The sequence below is a fragment of the Gobio gobio genome, assembly GCF_949357685.1.
Source record: "Gobio gobio genome assembly, chromosome: 7".
In the NCBI taxonomy this organism is placed as follows: Eukaryota; Metazoa; Chordata; class Actinopteri; order Cypriniformes; family Gobionidae; genus Gobio; species Gobio gobio.
In genome coordinates, this window is record NC_137103.1 from 8,898,402 (window position 1) to 8,916,962 (window position 18,561).

Below are 18,561 nucleotides of genomic sequence, written 5' to 3' on the forward strand. Positions count from 1 at the left end.
TCACAGTGATAATCATATTGTCTGAAAAAACATTAACAAAAGATAAATCTCAGAGAGGCACGCATAAACAAAATTAGTTTCTAACATTTTTGGAAAAAACGAATGGGCAATATTTCTCATGAAAAAGTGGATAAGTGTTCATACACAGCGCAGATCATAATGAGCGAGCGTGCTTTTAAATAAAGTTTGAGGAAGCTTGATGATGACGTTGATCCGCGACCATGGTGTGCTGTAGTCCGTTTATAGCCTACCGTTAGCATTTTATATCTGACGGCTTTATTTGGGCTTCAAAATGTATACATTTTGGATTAACTTGTAAAGATTATCTTGGTAGACAAAACGTGTAAGGGTCATTACTCTTTGTTGAACACAGATCTTATTTTTTGCGATTTTCCAAAAGTCTATGGGGAAAATGAATGGCTTTTTGATCGAGGGAACCCATGCGCCGCTAACTTCCGGGTTGGCCTACAAAGTGACGTCATTACTTCGGCACTCTATGTTGGATGCTTTTGCACATTGTTCAATGGAAAAAACCGTGGGAGTTATTATCAGCCTCCCACGTTTCACATTAATACTATTTTGGGGGATATTCGCCGTTTGTCTCTCATGTCGTGCGTGGAATATCGAAAACAAAACATAATAACCAGAAAAGGGTTGTCTTACAATACAAACGGAATAAGTTAGTCAGAAGAGGCGTGTCCACAGACAGAGTAACTTTACTTTCGATCTGTAAGGTATAAATTAATGTTGCAAATATTCGCGACAAAGTCCTGGTATCTTCACAGTGAATACTAAGGTTGTCGACTTCACTGAAGGAGGTAAGAACAAGTTTGGGTCACTTTTCTGCCATGAAGCCTCTGTCACGAGATTGAGTTTGACTCGGATCGATATTGTTGTTGTTTTTCTGGACGCGTAACATAAGATGTTTTATTGTTATTATTTTTTAGACTGGGGATTGGTTATCATCGGCTTATAATAATTCAAATCGCTTGAATATTTATCTATACACCAAAAATATTGATTCCTGGGTACAATCTATATGAGTTATTGTTAGCAGAGCATGGTTTCCAGAGACAACACAGGACTACGTTTTGCTCTTTCACGACATCCAGTCACTCTGACTGGCATATTTTATTTAAACAATAGACAGGTGCATTAATTCAATCACTGATTAAGTCACATGACACGATTGCAGTGTGATTGCCTGGCCCACAGAAATAACATAACTGAGAAAAGTAATACAAATGTAAACATAAATGTAAATAGAATCATAAATGAGAGCATAATAATTATACATATTAACAGTTATTGATTTATGAACTTGAAGTCACCATGAAATCAAAATTCTTGTTTGATGACGTGCGAGGGCAGCTGTCACGTGAGATCGCAGCAATACAACGAATTCCCGCAGGACAAAATAAAGTCACGCCCCACATATTTTTTCCTCATTCGAGATGCCATTTCGACAATCTATGGAAAAGAAAAGACAACTGTAACACTTTACAATACGAGTAATAGGCCTATGCATTAATTCATTATGCACAGATAATCACACGTTAATGTATGACTCATGAAGAACTAAAGCATTTATTACTGCATCAGCAACAAATGAAGTTTCTATATGATTAATAGATTAAGTAATATATGAATCGCTAAAGTTTAAAACTTAAGTAAAGTTGGCTGCATATTCACAGATTCAAATTTCCCGGATCAATAGTGAGCTAAACGCTGTTACTACACAAATAAGGCCTCTTAGTAGCGTAGACAAGCAGCTACAACTTTATTTTCCCCGAAACCAGCAACAAATATATTTTGCATATACACTGTAATACACTGTAGCCTACTGTCACCAAATTCAGTTCACACATCACTGCTGTCCTGATAGCTATACTACAACACATTTTTTTTTTTTTGCATATTGTTCATGATTTTTCATAATAAAAAATATTTAATAACTTCACTGTAATAAAGACATTTTCCCAAAATAAGTATTGTAGTATAACTATCAGGACTAATCAGTTAACTTATTGAAAATTAACTCAAAACCCATAACCACACTGACATATTGCTTAACAATTAGTTAAAGTCAAAACATAATGATACCTTTGCAAATCATTAGCAAATCATTTTGAAGTAAAAAAATAAAACTTGGGGTAAGATGGGCCCTGAGTGTAGTGTTGTTCCTAGTGTTTTTATTTTTAAATTGAATAATTAGTGTAATTAATATGGTTATTATTCAGCATTTCCAGGAATTATATTAGTAGGTTTTAGACATCTTTGTTTTCATTAAAACCTACAGGTTATTGAGTGAAATCATTCATTTTGCATTCATAGTGTTGCTATTATGACATATCTTCATTTAAAATATGGGCAGTTAAATATGTAAATATTCATAAGCCACAGAATAATTTAACCTTTCAGATGAATCTATTTTACTGGGATTGCTTTGTCTGTCATCGGTTATTCAACTAAATTGTCAAAATGCAACTTTAAATAGAATAGTTGATTTAATGACACTTTAAAAAAATATATATTAATAAGAATGATATCAAAAGTCATTTATACTGTACGTTCTGTAAAAGTTTACCCCAGTAGTGGCGTAAGATTCTATAACAACCAAATGTATTTCCTGTAATAACACATTGGCTGATTCACCATAATCCTGCACATGCTAAATATGTTATCATTGAAAAGGAAATGCACATTGTTATTAAAGGATGCATCTTCCTCCATCTGCTTACCTTTATCTAACCTATAGACGGCTGATTATGATTATGACTGTGAGTCAGAGAGACTGACTAACACCAGCGTTGAACAGTAATGAGCAAAGTTACCACACTAACTTCATTTTTCTCGGTAGCATGACAGTAGTTCAGATGTTTTCAAGTGTAGCATTTCCAGCAACAAAGGAATAGCTGAGGCGTGACCAAACCATCATGAGGATGGAAAAAATCTCTTGTTTGTGCTTTATTAGCATGATAAATATTCACACTATACATTCTTATTCATATTGCCTTGCAGCATTTACAATTTACTTGCAGCAATTTTACTTTGTTGCTATATGTCCTGCATATAGATAGAATGGAAAGAAATACCAAATATACAGTTTAAAAAAGAAAAATGGAAAGGCTACAAACTACAAAAATAGTCTTGTGTTCACCTAATAAGAAGAGCAGTTTATGTATGTGTGTGGCGGTAGCATATGTTTAAATCTGTTTTATGTGAATGTGTTTGATTTGTTCTTGTATTTGTGTGTATTTGGCTCAGTTGTGTTGTGATTGCAGTGTAGATCTGTGTGTCTTCCTGTGCTGTCATAGCCACGTTTTCCTGTGTCTGTGGCTTTCTATGGCATTGTTGTCTCAGCTGAGTTTGTATCTTGTTTTCGGGGATATTTTTTATTATATTATATTTTCTGATCCGCACTGAACAAATGTAATTTCCATCACATGCAAATATTTGATTAGCATATAGAATTTTGTACATTATTTTTTTTAAAGTTATGAGGTGGTGGAAATGACTGGGTGTTGTGGAAATGACAATGAATGGACGTCCATGTAGAAAAACAGAACAAATGTATTTGAAACCCATTTAACAAATCATTAGTCATTAGTCTGTTTGGTTCCATAACCAGATGAACAGTTACAGTCTTACTGTAAACAACTTTAACCACAAACATTTACATGAAAAATGTTATCTTAAAAATAGATGAAAAGGCATTTCAACAAATATATATTTGAATAAATACATTAGCGTTGTACATTTCAATAAATAAAATATTCATATGTAGTCACTCAATCTATGAATTGCACCTTGTAAGCATAAATGTCAATCCTACAGTATTTTGTAAAAAAAAAAAATCCAAGCTAGTATTACAGATTAGCTATGAATTGGTAGCAAGCATTGCATGCATACAAAATACATCTATTTGTGTTAAAATTTTAAATCTGATTATTTACAAACTCATTTGCTGTTACGCCATGTTTGGAAATGACATACAATAAAAATATTTTCATTTTAAGCAATATTTAATAAGAGTTGCTGAAGAAATGTAAAATCTCCTCCATGTCAGACATGTGCTGTGATGTCATTGTTCATCTCCATTGAAACTACCCAAACAATCTTTCCCAAAAAACTTTTTAAGGGACATTACAGCGTTGTGGTGGAAATGACGGCAATACTGTGGGACAACTACATTTTATATATAAAATCACATTAATAGCTTAATACCTTAAAAACCTCAATTATGTTTTGATTCTTTTACTGATACTTTATTCAGTCATATATATATATATAAAAAGATAATTTTTTTACACTTCTTTTTCATTATTGAAGATCAAAAGTCTGGGACAAGCACAAAACAGCAATATTTGCATGTATAATGATGTTTAAAAAGGTGAAAAAATCATTATAGACTACCGGTAAAAAGTTCCTAAAGTACTTTTTCATTGTACATTTAACTATGAAAGTGTGAATTTTTCCAAATTAAATGTTTTTTTATAAAATATGATCAGAGGACATGAAAGTGCCCATAGTCTATGAATTGCCCATGGTATGATTAGGGTTATTTCGGCTGCACACTATAGTCACTTTGGCGGTTGAACTTATTGTAGTCTTCTCAAAAGCCGTCTGTTATAATCGCGTTGCGCATTATAACCACTTACACGTGTTTCTATTGAGTTTATGAATGCAATGTCTGAAAATCAGAGGCGTTCAGATCAGCCAGAGTTTTGTTCAGAATGCGCTCTCACTCACTGAAATCTGCACTCAAAGCAGAGATAAACGTGGGATGTATGCAGGAGATTCATTCATCATACAGTGATTGACTGTTTTCTGTTCTATTTTAGCAGCGAAAGTAGCTTCAAACAAACACAGCAGAACCACAGAGCATCTGATATGACTGGCATAAAGTTGGCGAATTTAGGGACCGTCTCTAAAGTTACGACATTGATATACACGTTTCTAACTTCAATAGCATTTGAAGAGAATGACTTGGAGTCATAAAATGAGCAGTAAAGTGTTCATCTAGGTGTCAGGTATGATGCACACCTTTTGATATTTAATAAAATAAACAGTCAAATCATGAAAATATGGATATGCTTTATTTCACTAGGATACTGTTTGGGCTCTTACACAAAATATGCTGATTTAAATGCATCATAGCTGAACACTGATGAGAATATTGCTTGAGAATATATTTACAGAGATAATATTAGATATTATATTTACACCAAATTATTATTTATGCGTTGCTATTGACGACAGCCATTATAAGGAAGTAAATCCCACAGAATCTAGCTTTAAAAAGTGCAAAGAGCTGCTTTATTTATTTGTTGTTTGTTGATTTTCAAATATAAAACTTGTTGAAATCAGTGTTAATTTTGACAGCAAATTTTGATTTAGTTTTAGTCATAGTCTTTTGACTAAAATGCCATTTAGTTTTAGTCATATTTTAGTCACCTGAATTGTTTTGAGTTTTAGTCTAGTTTTAGTCGGCTAAATATCATAAGATTTTAGTTGACTAAATACAGTATTTAGTCTCCTAAAATCTAATGAGTTTAGTTAAATTGTACATTAAGCATTTAAGCATTACATAACTGACTGTCACTTGAACTGACATTTTGACATTATTTTGTTTTTGACAGTAAAAATACACGAAAGAGCTCAATTCACTTTTTTGTTTGTTTTCTAAAAACATCTATATAGTTTTTATAACTTTGTATTTCTGTTTTAGTCAGTAGGCCATATCAGGTTACGCTAAAGCTTCAAATAGTTTGTTTATTTATTTATTTATTATTTATTTATTTTAATTTCAGTTAACATTTATTTAATTTCAAGTAATGAAGAATTTTTTAATTTTAGTGAACACTGGTCTTTCCTCCTGACTAGGAATTAAATGGGAATGAAATTAAATACAGTTTATTGTGTAACCAAAAACAAATATATAATGCGTGACTTTTAATTATAAATAGGGATGCACGATATATCGGCAACATATCGTTATTGGCCGATAAATGATTATTTTTGATGTTATCGTTATCGGTCCAATAAGAAAATTTGACCGATATAGTCAAGCCGATAGATAATGTATTATTTCCTTCAGCTGAGACGGACGCGCTGTCCACCATGATGGGTTTGAATTGCTCTAAATATGTTTGGAATCACTTCGAAAAGGAAAATATAGTTATGTGCAACATGTGCAGCGCAAGTCTTCTATAATCTACATAAAATGATAATGAGAATAGAATAGGCTGTAAAAGAGCGTTGTGTTTCAGCGCGTTTGTTGAGGGAAGAGCGCGCCCACGGAGTTACACCTTCATGACGAGCACAGTCAAGTTCGCTTGTGTATTCACAGCCTTTTGTGCCATTGTAAGTTGTAATATTATATTTATTATTATTCTGTGTATGTAATATCATATAGGATGCGTTTGGTTGAGTTAATTAACGATGCAGTAAAGCACTTCATTGTACCGGTCTTTAGCTTCAGCGCGCGCCCACGGAGTTACACCTTCATGACGAGCACAGTCAAGTTTGCTTGTGTATTCACAGCCTTTTGTGCCATTGTAAGTTGTAATATTATATTTATTATTTTGTGTATATAATCCCATATAGGATGCGTTTGGTTGAGTTAATTAACGATGCAGTAAGCACTTCATTGTATACCGGCGCGCGCATTTCAAACAGAAATGCACAGCATTAATAACTACTGGGACTGTCCTATACATAACACTGCAATGAGAATATTTCTGTTATAAAACGTAGTGAATTCTCTGGGTTTAGTTGTTTTTCAGCGCGCTGTTGTGGGAAGCGTCAACAACGCATTCTGACCAGCACAGTCAAGTTCGCTTGTGCATTCGCGTCATTTTAAGCATATGTAAGTCGTACTATTACGTTTTTGTAGTATAAACATCTGATTAAAGTCATATAGGATGTGTTTGGTTAAGTCAATAACCCGCAGTGCTTCACTGTACCGGTGATCATCTTCAGTTTCAGCACGCTCTCAAACAGGGGAAGAGCATCCACAGGAGTTATAACCCTTCACCTATGCGTGATTTTGCTAATATAAGTTGTAATATTATATTTATTTTGTATAAATATCTGATTGTTCTCATATATGATGCGTTTAGTTGTTAATTAAACTTCTAAGCGCTTTATGGTTGTTCGTTCATTCTCTCCAGCTTCAGCGCGCTCTCAAACAGCAACATTATTCCTAATAGACTAGACTAATATTACAGATGTTTACTATTACTGTAATATTAAACATATTTTTTTTTTTCAAAAACACAGAAGCATTATTTTTTATAATTAGCACTTTTATTGTTCTCGTATCATTTCCATCAACAATATGGTTTGATTAAAACCATTTCTTTATCGTCTGTGCGGAGGTTATTTCATGCACTTGCATTCTGATTCTTTATTATGCAGCCTAAGTAATGCTGTTCAATTACTTGTTTGCATTATTTAGGTATATTATTTTTATTTTTTAGACAATATAATTTTTGGTAACATTTTACAAATAAGGTCTCATTTTATTAATGCATTAACTATCATGAACAAACAGAGAGCAATAACCTTTGTTTATTTTAGTAATAAAATGTTTGTGTTTTGTAACAGTCCATTCACAGTTCATACCTAATGTTAAAAGACACAACTTTGGGTCTGAATCTGTTGAGATTAACATGAACTAAAATTAATAAATCCTGTTGAAGTATTGTTCATTCATTGTTGGTTAACTAATACTAACAAAAAAAAAATTTGGCCATAGGAGTGTAAAATTAATTTGAAACGGTAAGGAATCTCACACTGGTTCAAATAGGCTACTGTAGTGTATAGGTTTGATTTATGTTGAAGTGTTTGGGACATGGCTTTTAATGGTGAGCCTTTTGTTTTTGTAATCAGGCTCTCAGAGTTTATTAAAATTTGTATTTAGATTTATCGGCCAATATATCGGTTATCGGCTTTCAAATATTAAGAATTATCGGTTATCGGTATCGGCCAAAATGTTCATATCGGTGCATCCCTAATTATAAACATGCTGGAAATACACCGGGACTCTTATTTTGAAATGTCTGTGCCTCTATTGCAGTTGCAGGAGCTCATTCAAGTTCAGGAGATAAAATATGCGTTGTTACAGCCGTCTAAAACATATTACTATATAAACATCGTAAAGTAAACAATGTCATTATTCATCAGCATTAGTTCATAAACAATTGTCTGGCATAAATGTGTGTTATTCATTGATTGAGCCGCTCTGGAGCGCTGGATTGGGGATGCATGAGCCGTGTTTTCCAGAGGTTAGATCAGCATCTGTTACACAGGACATCAGCTCTGACTGGATCTCTTCCCTAATCGTTCCTCCCTAACATTTTCATCTCGTTTTTATTTTTTGACGAAAATGACAGTTGAATTTCGTCATGGTTTTTGTCATCCAACACTAGTTTTTATTTAGTTATCGTCTCGTTTTCGTCAGTGAAAAAAGATTGTTGACGAAAATTATGCCGAAAATTATTCGTCAACGAAATTAACACTGGTTGAAATGTTTTAAGTGTGTGCATCTGTTCTTTTTGAACACTTTCATCTCATTTGAACAAAACCGTGATAATATTGATAACCGTGATTATTTGGGTCACTATAATCTTGATGTGAAATTTCCATACCGTTTCATCCCTAGGTATTATGTATGGTTAAAACACGCCATCGCCTTCCAATATTATGTGAGCTACACCACTAACATGAATTTAAAAATGAATTCTCGCCCCATAAAGAACATTTAGAGAACTCTCAAACCTAATGTTCAGCATGTACCTAAATGTAAAAGTGTTATACGTCATGGCTGAGACTTGAATCCTTCCCATTATAAACTGACCCTAAAAGTGGAAAGTTACATTTGGAATTAAGTTCCAAGTCTAAAGAATAACTGCAAAATGTGTGTGTGTAAATGTAGTATACCTTGAAATGTGTCTAATGTCTAGAGATCTTTTTTTTTCAAGGACCAAGAACATCCTGGGGTTTCCGTAAATGTTCATAGACTGTGAAACACATAAATGGTATCATTATGAAGTTTTAAATAATTATTTATATATAATTTAAATAGATTTTACACACGTAATATCATATCGTATATCGTATATCGCATTATTTAACAAGGTATTGCACATCTCATTTTTCTTCAATATCGCACAGCCCTACCAATAACTTACGGTTATCATTTCAAAACATTAGGAAAATTAAATATTGGTCCAGCAAACAATTCTACCAAAATTGGTCAAGCAACAGAGATGCCTATAATCTTAAAGAAACCTAAACTAAATTTTGCGAAATCACATCGGAAAGGCATTTACTTTCAATACAAATTAAGAAAATGTTCTGAAAGTGGAAATAATTTTTAATTTTCCTAATGTAAAGTGCCTGACGAAATGTTTAATAATAATAAAAGCATTTATTGGGTAGGGTTAGGTGTCGGTGTAGGGCTTTTATTGTCCCATTAAGGCGGCATCCATTTAATATTTTTTATAAATATAATCATTTACACTCTCTGTTATTATTGCATCCTGTTCAACAGGTGCAAATAGTATGTTTTTGTCAAAATATAGTATAAATTTAATCTAATAATTACTATTTACACATATTGTAAAGAACAGCTACTTTTACATGGTGTAAATAGAATATATAACTATTTCACTTAGTGTAAATATCAGCTATCGCTAAATAGCCGAGTGTAAATAGCCGCTGCCTTATTTCCTTCATCTGTGACACTTCAGATGCACACTGTTCATCATGATGGGTTTGAATCACTTTTATATGAATTGAAATCTTCAGAAAGGAAATTATGGTTCAGTGCAACATGTGCAGCTCAAGTCTGTCATATAGACCTTATACAATTATAATGAGAAAATCATAATTGTGTGTTTGAGACGTGAATTTTGTTTTTGTAATCAGGCTCTCAAAATTTTTTGAAAATTGTGGATTTAGATTTATCGGCCACTGTCAGTATATCAGTCATCGGCTGTCAAATATCAAGAATTATCAGTATCGGTCCAAATTTTACTTTGTTGCTATGCTCGAGTTTTCCCCAGTAAGTGATATAATGATGTAAAAATGCCATACAATGTAAGACTTTATTGTTATTCCACTTACTACAAAACCAAATTTTCATATCCCTAAAAATTTTTTAAACATAAAGTTAAATTCTTAAAAAAAAATCTCATGGCATGAAGGGCCAAAAACTGGTTTGTGCATCTGTGGCATAAAAGGCCTTGTTTTGTGGCTAGTTGCTTGTGTGAATATGCTCTGTCAGGGGTTGCGTTACGTTTTGGAAAATGGGGGGGAATTCCCAACCCCCTTAGGGGTCTTTTTTTTTATTTATTTTTTTTATTTTAAACATTTAATAAAAAAAAAATTGAATTACATTTTTCTCACCTTAATGTTTGCATTGTGTTTTTACAATGCTCAAGAGTTTACACAGCACATGGAAGCTGAATTTCAATCTCTGCAATTGTAATTAAATTACAATGGAATAAAGATACAAATGAAATAAAGAGAAAAGTTTTTTGGGTAGGTCTAACACTAGCATTCAGGTACAGAAATACAACAGAAATGGAATAAAGTAATCAAATGTAAAATAACACTGGAGAGGGCTGGGCAATATGGGCAAAAATCAGATCTCGGAATTGTATGATTAAATGGCGATATGCAGTATATATCTCGTTATTTTCTAAAATGTTCTACTTAGATAAAAGAAAATATCTGTATTTATTTAAAAGAAAATTGTCCTACAAACAATGTTGATATTGAAGGCCATGAAAACAAATATAGTGAACTTAAAATTCTACACATGCTACATTTATTGTCCAACTACAAATATTTTAGCAATATGTATTTAGTCAGAATTATTGCGTTCCTATTCTATTGTGCTCTGTCCGTTTGCATGTGTGTGGCAGCACTCGTTCACAGAAATCTGTGAAGTTTAGCGGAGATTAGACACGAAATGGACATATTTGCATGAGTTTCTAACATTTACAGATGGAGAATATCCCTGTGAGGCGTAAGTTATGACACATCTCAAACGCATTAAACAGCAGAAGTAGGCTGTCTATCTGCCAGTCAGCACATGTGTCTGTCAGAGCGTCTGCTTTAAACTTCATATCTTGCCAGTTATTCTAAAGCCCGTAATATTAAGCATGGCTCGTGTTTAGGAAAGTGGATGCTGCACTTTCCCCGCAGCAGCTCACTCTGCCTCCTCTCTCCTCTGCTATTTTCAGATGCGCTTGTATTGTATGTCGATATGGTCTGTATTCCTGGGATCTGGATCTTGTCAGGATGGTAATAGTAGTTTTATTGAGGTTGGGCCCAGATCTTGCAGTATTTTGCTATCAGGTCGAGGTTCCCCTGTTCACCAGGTCATCAGCTTAAAGCAGGCGTTTGATATCTGGGTCATGAAGAGTGAGACCAGTGGCTTCAGATCACGCCACACTGCTTGCCAGTTCATATGTGGAAATTGAATGTTGTTTTTGTTTCAAGCCGCATCTACTTTCAGTTCTCAGAAATGATCATTTACTCACCCTCATGCCACCCCATGACTTTCTTTCTTCAGATAAACACAAACAAATATTTTTTGTTTGGTTGACACTTGAAACTGAGCGGCACCCATTCAATGGCATTATATGGACTCATAGAGAGGGATTATGTTCCTCAAAATCTGATTCCTACTGGGGATTGTATTACTATAAAAATGAAACCGACGTTGGGGTGGAGCCGCGGTGGGCAGCGAAGCAAGTGCATTCTGGGAGTTGTTGTCTTTCATCCCCATGAGACAAAAATACATTTTCTGTCTTTTCTCAGTCTAGAAGGCACCAAATTCAAAAATAATTTCACATTTCTACTACATAAATGACCCAGTTTAAATACAAAGCTTAATGCTAAATCACTGAATTAACCCTTTAGGTGAATAAACAGTTGGGAAAGAAATCAGATGCGTGTCATTATATTAGATCCATGCATTCGCTCTTAAAGCCTAATGGTGCGTTCATACCAGACGCGAATGAAGTGTTTCAAGCGAGTGATTTACATGTTAAGGCAATGGCGCAAATTGAGCGTTTGACGCGTGATTCGCGCGAGTTGAAAAATCTGAACTTTGGCAAGTATTTGCGCCGCGTTAACCAATCAGGAGCTTGCTCTAGTAGTGACAACAATGAGGACAAAATCATATGTGGATACCCGGAGCTAGGGCTTTACGATTAATCGAAAACTAATCGATACCGATATTTAGAACCTCTAACCGACGTAATTTTCCCATGTTGGTTATTTCGGTTTTAGTCACGTGACTCCGCCCCGTCAGTCACATCAAGTGCAGTTTGCAGGCACACGGAAAGATGCAGGAGCAGTTATCTGTGTTTATAGATGCTCAGAATTACTATGGTAATGGCATGTTTTACACAGTTTATACACGCAAGTTAATTACAGTTGTTATATGCGCTGATACACACACAGAGACGGCGCGCGCAAGCCCCGAAGCCAGATCACTTTCACCAGCGTCCTCACAAAGCTTTGTCATTTGTATGTGTTTTAAGGCCTGCCAGTTTGAACACTGAAGTGATGTTAGACCATCAGATGTGGATTATGTTGAACTAATGCCTGATATATTGTGACACACGAACACTCAGACAGAAGCTCGCACATCACGTGAAGATCACGCGCAGAGAGGAGCACAGAAACTCAACCGTTATAGATTGTATCACCTTTGAAGTACAAACCACAGCTTCATAATGAATAGAGACGGTATGAGTAATTCACACACACAATCACTCTCTCATTAATGCATTCAAATAAATGTAGGCCTGCTGTGCTAATGTATCTGATGTACAACAAGCAGAAATCTGCCCCATAGACAATAACTAGTGAAAAGTGAACTGTTTCCTTCAAGTATTTTAAAATCACAAAGAAATGCACTTTTTCATTAGAAAAAAATATCCCACCTTTAATAGTGGAAAATATTTACTGTACAAACCTTATCAGTGAATTATGAGGGCAAAAAAAGGAAAGCAATAAAAAAAAACAAGAGCAAAATAATAGTTAATTAATCGTAATCGAGGTAAAATTGTCAATTAATCGAGATTTTTATTTTTGGTCAAATCGTTACAGCCCTACCCGGAGCTGAACGATACATCTTCACACTTTATAGAAACAGGAATAAAAAGGATCTTGCTTGGAAGAAAGTGAGCGAGGAGGTCGGACAATCTGGTAAGTTGTATAAAAAACCCGCTTTTTACTCAATTTGAGCTGTACATGATTTCATGATTGGGACACTTTTTGCCATTGAGAAGACTTGGAAAAAGTGAATTCACCCTATTGAGACTACAAACTAGTTAAAGCCAATGCTTAATGCAATACTGTGTTTTAAATTGTGCAAATATAGTTCAAAGTTGGCTTGTTCCAGGCCGATAGTACGTCTCAAAATTAGGAAGGCTGCGATTCAGATCGTGATTGTTTGTTATAAGATCGTGATATGAAATTTTGGGAAGATCGCTCACCCCTACATGTATGCGAGTGAAATGGCTTCTGGAATGAGAAACAAAATGTAGGGCGGGACTGGATTTCGTCCATGGGGAGTTGGTAGGAAGTTGGCCTTTGATGACTAAATTGAACGACTTAACGTTTCCGTTTGGTCACTTTAAATGAAATGTTGACACATCAGCTTTACTCCGACAGCATTGTGTCCTACAGCAGAGCCTCTGTGTTTGTCTGACAGATGGAGATGGAGTTTCAGCAGGTGCTGTTACGGGTACAGGAGTCTCTCTCTGGCGATGAGGTGCAGGACATGGTGTTCCTGTGCTCCGATCTGCTCAGTTCAAAAGACCTCAGCACTGTGACCTCGGGCAGACAACTCTTCCATCTTCTGGAGAAAAGGGACCTGCTGTCATCGGAGGATTCATCTCTGCTTCTGGAGCTGCTCAGGATCATGAAACGGAACAATCTGATCCGGAATTTGCACTTTGATGCTTTTACGCAAACCAACGACACGGCAACTCCACGTATCTCCTCATACAGGTGAGGATTCAGCTGTTAGTAACAGACCTTATTCACAGCAGCGCCATGGCAATATGAAAGCGAGGCTGAGAGGGATCACCGTGTTTTCAGTGGCATGTAAAAAGCTGTATAAATCTCCTTGATCACTTATAATTCTCCCACTGCTCATGTTGTCTGGAGTTTTTGGTCTACTGAAATTCCTTGGAAATATATTTTTGCAGTGTTTCTATAAATAACAGTACAACCCACTGAAGAGATGAGTATCCCGCACAGCCTCGCTCTCATTCGCGATGGCGCTGCTGTGAATAAGGTCTATAGAGACGTGTTCAGGTCATGCATCCAGGAAAACATCTATTATCCAAAAAACACTTGTATAATTTAAAAGGGATGAACATGAAAAAGATCCCATGATTTACTCACCCTCAAGACATTCTAGGTGTATATGACAAACACAAAAAATGATGGGTTTGTGTAAGCATAATATCCATATTTATGACTTTATAAACTATAATTACTGGCTTCCAGTAACGGCCGTACGCAAGCGGAAGAGTGACCTCTGACCCGACGCATGACGTAGGATGGAGGAGTAGCGCAAGCACAGGTGAGAGGAGACTCCTCTCGCGGTTCAAACAAATAGTGCTGGGCAACAAACTCAAGCCCCTCTTCTCTTATATCGAAATCCACTGGTATTTCTCTTTATAAATTCTCGTTTTAGACTTCTAGTTTGTGACCGGTGTTTTGTTTTGCTCTATCCTCTGCACTTCCGCATATGTCAATACTAGTGATGCACCGATCATGATTTTACATGGCCGATTCCGATACCGATTTTTTTCAAGAAAACTGGTCAATTCCGATACCGATTTCCGATTTTTTTTTATTGTTATTTTTTTTTACACAATAAAAGAACTAAAGTATACATGAACAAGATGTTTATTTGGTATTTAACAGGCTTAATTGGCTTTTGGCTAATGAAAACAAGTCCGCAATCTGAAATCAATGGGAAATTGAATTGGAAATTAAAAGGCTGAAAGGTGAAATTATAGGCAACAACTGCATATTCTGCAATCCAAACAAAGATGTTACTTAAATCAGCATTTGTTTTTAAATTCAGTGTAAAGAAAAAAAGTCAAAAGTCTTTACCAGTGAAATTAAATAAAACCAAAGTATATAATTGTTCCAAAATGTTCAATCAAATAATGTTTAGTGCAACGAAAAAAACTAAGATGCTACAGCAGGTGCTTTTTAAATCAAATTAAGTCAATGTAATTTTAAGGTAAATTAAAAATGATCATCTTATAGGCTACAGAACTGATAGTATTTCATTTCTAAAGTGCATGCATGTTCTTCTTTAGGCTACAAAAAGAAGTATTTCGGCTTTGTCACGAGTTAGTCTGTTTCGTTCTCATCCGATCCAACACGTGAGAAGCTGAGCTGAACAAACGCTCACTATCTGCGCTTGTGCAGGTGCGGAGAGGGAAGATCGCGCAACTTCAGCTCGCGCAGGAAAGCGGCTCTTCATTCCCTTCAGCATCTCGTCTCTTCCCTCAGTTTTCCAGTTTCCGTTTGTAACACACAAGTGACATGTTCGCGAATGATTGCAATATAGGCGTATGTGCACGCGGGCGCACTTCCGGAAAAATTTGGCAGAAAAATACAAAGAAAACCGGCCGGTTCCGGTTTTTGGCCGGTCAACCGGTGCATCCCTAGTCAATACATCATGCGTCGGGTCAGAGGTCACTGTACCCTTCCGAACTAGACTTGCGTACGACCGTTACTGGAAGCCAGTGATTATAGTTATAAAGTTATAAATATGGATGTTTTTCTTTGCTTCAGAAGGCCTTTATGTGGTCGTGTGGATTACTTTTATGATGGATGGATGCGCTTTTTTGGGCTTCAAAATCGAGGGTACCATTCACTGCCATTATAAAGCTTGTAAGAGCCAGGACATTTTTTTTCTATAACTCTGATTGTATTCGTCTGAAAGAAGAATGTCATATACACCTGGGATGACTTGAGGGTGAGTAAATCATGGGACAATTTTAATTTGTGGGTGAACTATCCCTTTAAGCTGCTGCTTCTTTTGAGACCAACATTTCTTAAAAGAATGCAGCCCAAACCGTTCTAGCTATGACCACCAAACTTGGGTCAGATTGTTCTGACTCGGGTTGCTAAATATTTTCTAGACTTTAAATCCCACAGACTTTAATTGAGGGGGGTCAAAACTTTCAAACATGAACTCTTACTATGTATTTAATCTGTATTCAACCTCTATATCTATCTAGAAACATGCTAGCAGTGTATTAAATCATGCTAGAAACATGTGTTACAACCCTGGCTCTAGGGAAGCAACATAAAGGACACAAAGACCAAAGTCTGCCAATCAAAAATAAAGTTTATTGAATTATAAAAGAAAAGGAGACTATAAATGACAACACTGCTACTGCAGTGCTGGCTACAAGACCAGAGAGAGAATGAGCAGGTGTCCTGGATTCAAAATGGCTCCCTTCAGGTGTCATCAATTAACCAGTGGGTCACAGGTGAGTTGCCAGGCAACTGTAAAGAATCACAAATTATAACTGGTAATACAGGGAACTAGAAGAAAACAAACAACAGGACATAACACCCTTAAACTGTTGCTATAGGATAACCTATGGCAACATCAGCATGGACATATACAATCACTTCCGGTCATCCGCCAAAACATTGTCCTTCCCACAAATATGGTGGAATGTAAGATCATATCCCTGCAAAAACAGGCTCCACTGCATTCAGGTTAGAGTTACTCATTCTGTGGAGGAACACTAGAGGATTATGATCAGTGTAAACAACAAGTGAGACACTGGATGACACATTCACATCTAAATGTTTCAAAGCAAGAATAAGAGCCAAAGCTTCCTTTTCAATGGTAGGATTGTGCTTCTGATGGATATCACATTTCTTAGAAAAATATCACAGAGGATGTTCAATTCCTACTGAATCATCTTGGAGAAGAACAGCACCCACACCAAAATCACTAGCATCCACAGCTAGCTTGAATGGTCTGTTGAAATCAGGGGCAGCAAGACCTTTATCGCCAACTAAATCATTCCCTAGAGTAAAAGGACACACCAATAGGAACCTGGGAACAAAGTGCCACAACAACATCCCCAGAGACATAACTTTACATGTTATATAAGGCATAGACCAAAATCCTCCACCAATACCTTTGACATTACCTCTGAACCTTGAGCTGACTTTTCATTAAAGGACAAGCCATAGAATCACGGCTTGAAAAGCTCCAGTGTCTCTCCAGATCTTGATAGCTTGCCTTCATTCAGGATCAGAAGACACAAGCACAAAATCATCCATCAAAAATGATGACGAGCCAGATAACTCAACATTAACAACTGAGAACGCCAGAGCGAATTTCGGTTTCTTACTTAGAACAGGAAAATCTGTAATGAGATGGCCTAGTCTCTTACAATAAAAGCAAACCCTTTCTGAAACCGAACCGTCATTAGTCATCTTCTTGGCAGGTGATGAGGAAAAGGGCACAGACTTTACAAACCGGGCCTGAAACTCTGGGCCAGTTTGTCACCAAAATGTACCTTATGGATTAAAACAAACTCATCTGCCAAGATTGCCGTCTGCTCGATCAAATAAACAGACACAACCCGTTTGTAATTCCTCAACCTTACTTTCCACCTTCTGAGATGTACACCACCGATCAAACCGATTCTCCAACTCAACATAAGAGTGGTGGACAGAACCCAGCTCATATATCTTTAAAATAGCTGCTTTAACCTCATCATATTTAGCACTCTTCTCAAGGCTTAGAGCGGAATAAGCTTCCTGAGCTTTACCCACTTTGTAAAAGCAAATACGGTTCTTGTGGTTGTGGTTGCCACCCTTTCAAAATGAGCAAAATATCTCTCAACATCTTTCTCAGAAAAAGGAGGCACTAACCTACTATAGCTACTCACATCAAATGGAGAAACATCCACTCAGCTGTAGCTGTTACGCTTTTTTTGGCTAATGGTTGCAGGCTTCATCTAGTGGCTTTGGGTGCGTCTCAATCAGCTTCCTAGTTCAGTAGTCAGGGCACTGATTGGGAGTAAGGGCAGTCTCAATCGCAGAAACGGTCACTCCCTAAAAAGTCCCACGATGCACCACAAAACCCAGGGTGCATCAATGCTCACAGTTCTGAAGGGCGAAACTCAAATCACACGAGCCAACTCACTACACATAACGACACACGATATATGTTTTTAAAAATAAGAAGCATTATTTTCAGACTTTATCGAGCCAACATCAAAGTTTGTCATCAAACTTGACTCATCTAGTTGTGTTTGACGTAGTGTTGTAGACTTTTTTGCGGCGACTGTATTTTACAAGGAACTAATAATGACCAGTATTTATTTTTCTGCATTTCAGACAGTTGTTGTACGAGGTGTCAGAGTCCATCTGTGATCAGGACCTGAAAAACATCAAATTCCTACTGATCAAAACACTACCGCGTAGAAAACTGGAGAAGGACATGGTGAGAGAGACGCCGTCACA

General features: G+C 36.1%; 1 protein-coding gene across 2 annotated transcripts in view; it reads left to right on the top strand.

The window, feature by feature from the left end:
* Nucleotides 1–462: 462 nt before the first annotated feature.
* casp10 (caspase 10, apoptosis-related cysteine peptidase) overlaps nucleotides 463–18,561 on the top strand; it is a 32,811-nt gene continuing 14,712 nt past the window's right edge. The window contains exons 1-4 of one of the 2 annotated variants that reach the window (XM_079822284.1): nucleotides 463–818; nucleotides 13,138–13,236; nucleotides 13,745–14,043; nucleotides 18,436–18,541. In XM_079822284.1, the coding sequence (XP_079678410.1) occupies nucleotides 13,745–14,043; nucleotides 18,436–18,541 (405 nt within the window). In that variant the 5' untranslated portion in view covers nucleotides 463–818; nucleotides 13,138–13,236. The remainder of the gene's footprint in view (nucleotides 819–13,137; nucleotides 13,237–13,744; nucleotides 14,044–18,435; nucleotides 18,542–18,561) is intronic. The other variant, XM_079822283.1, reaches the window with a different exon arrangement.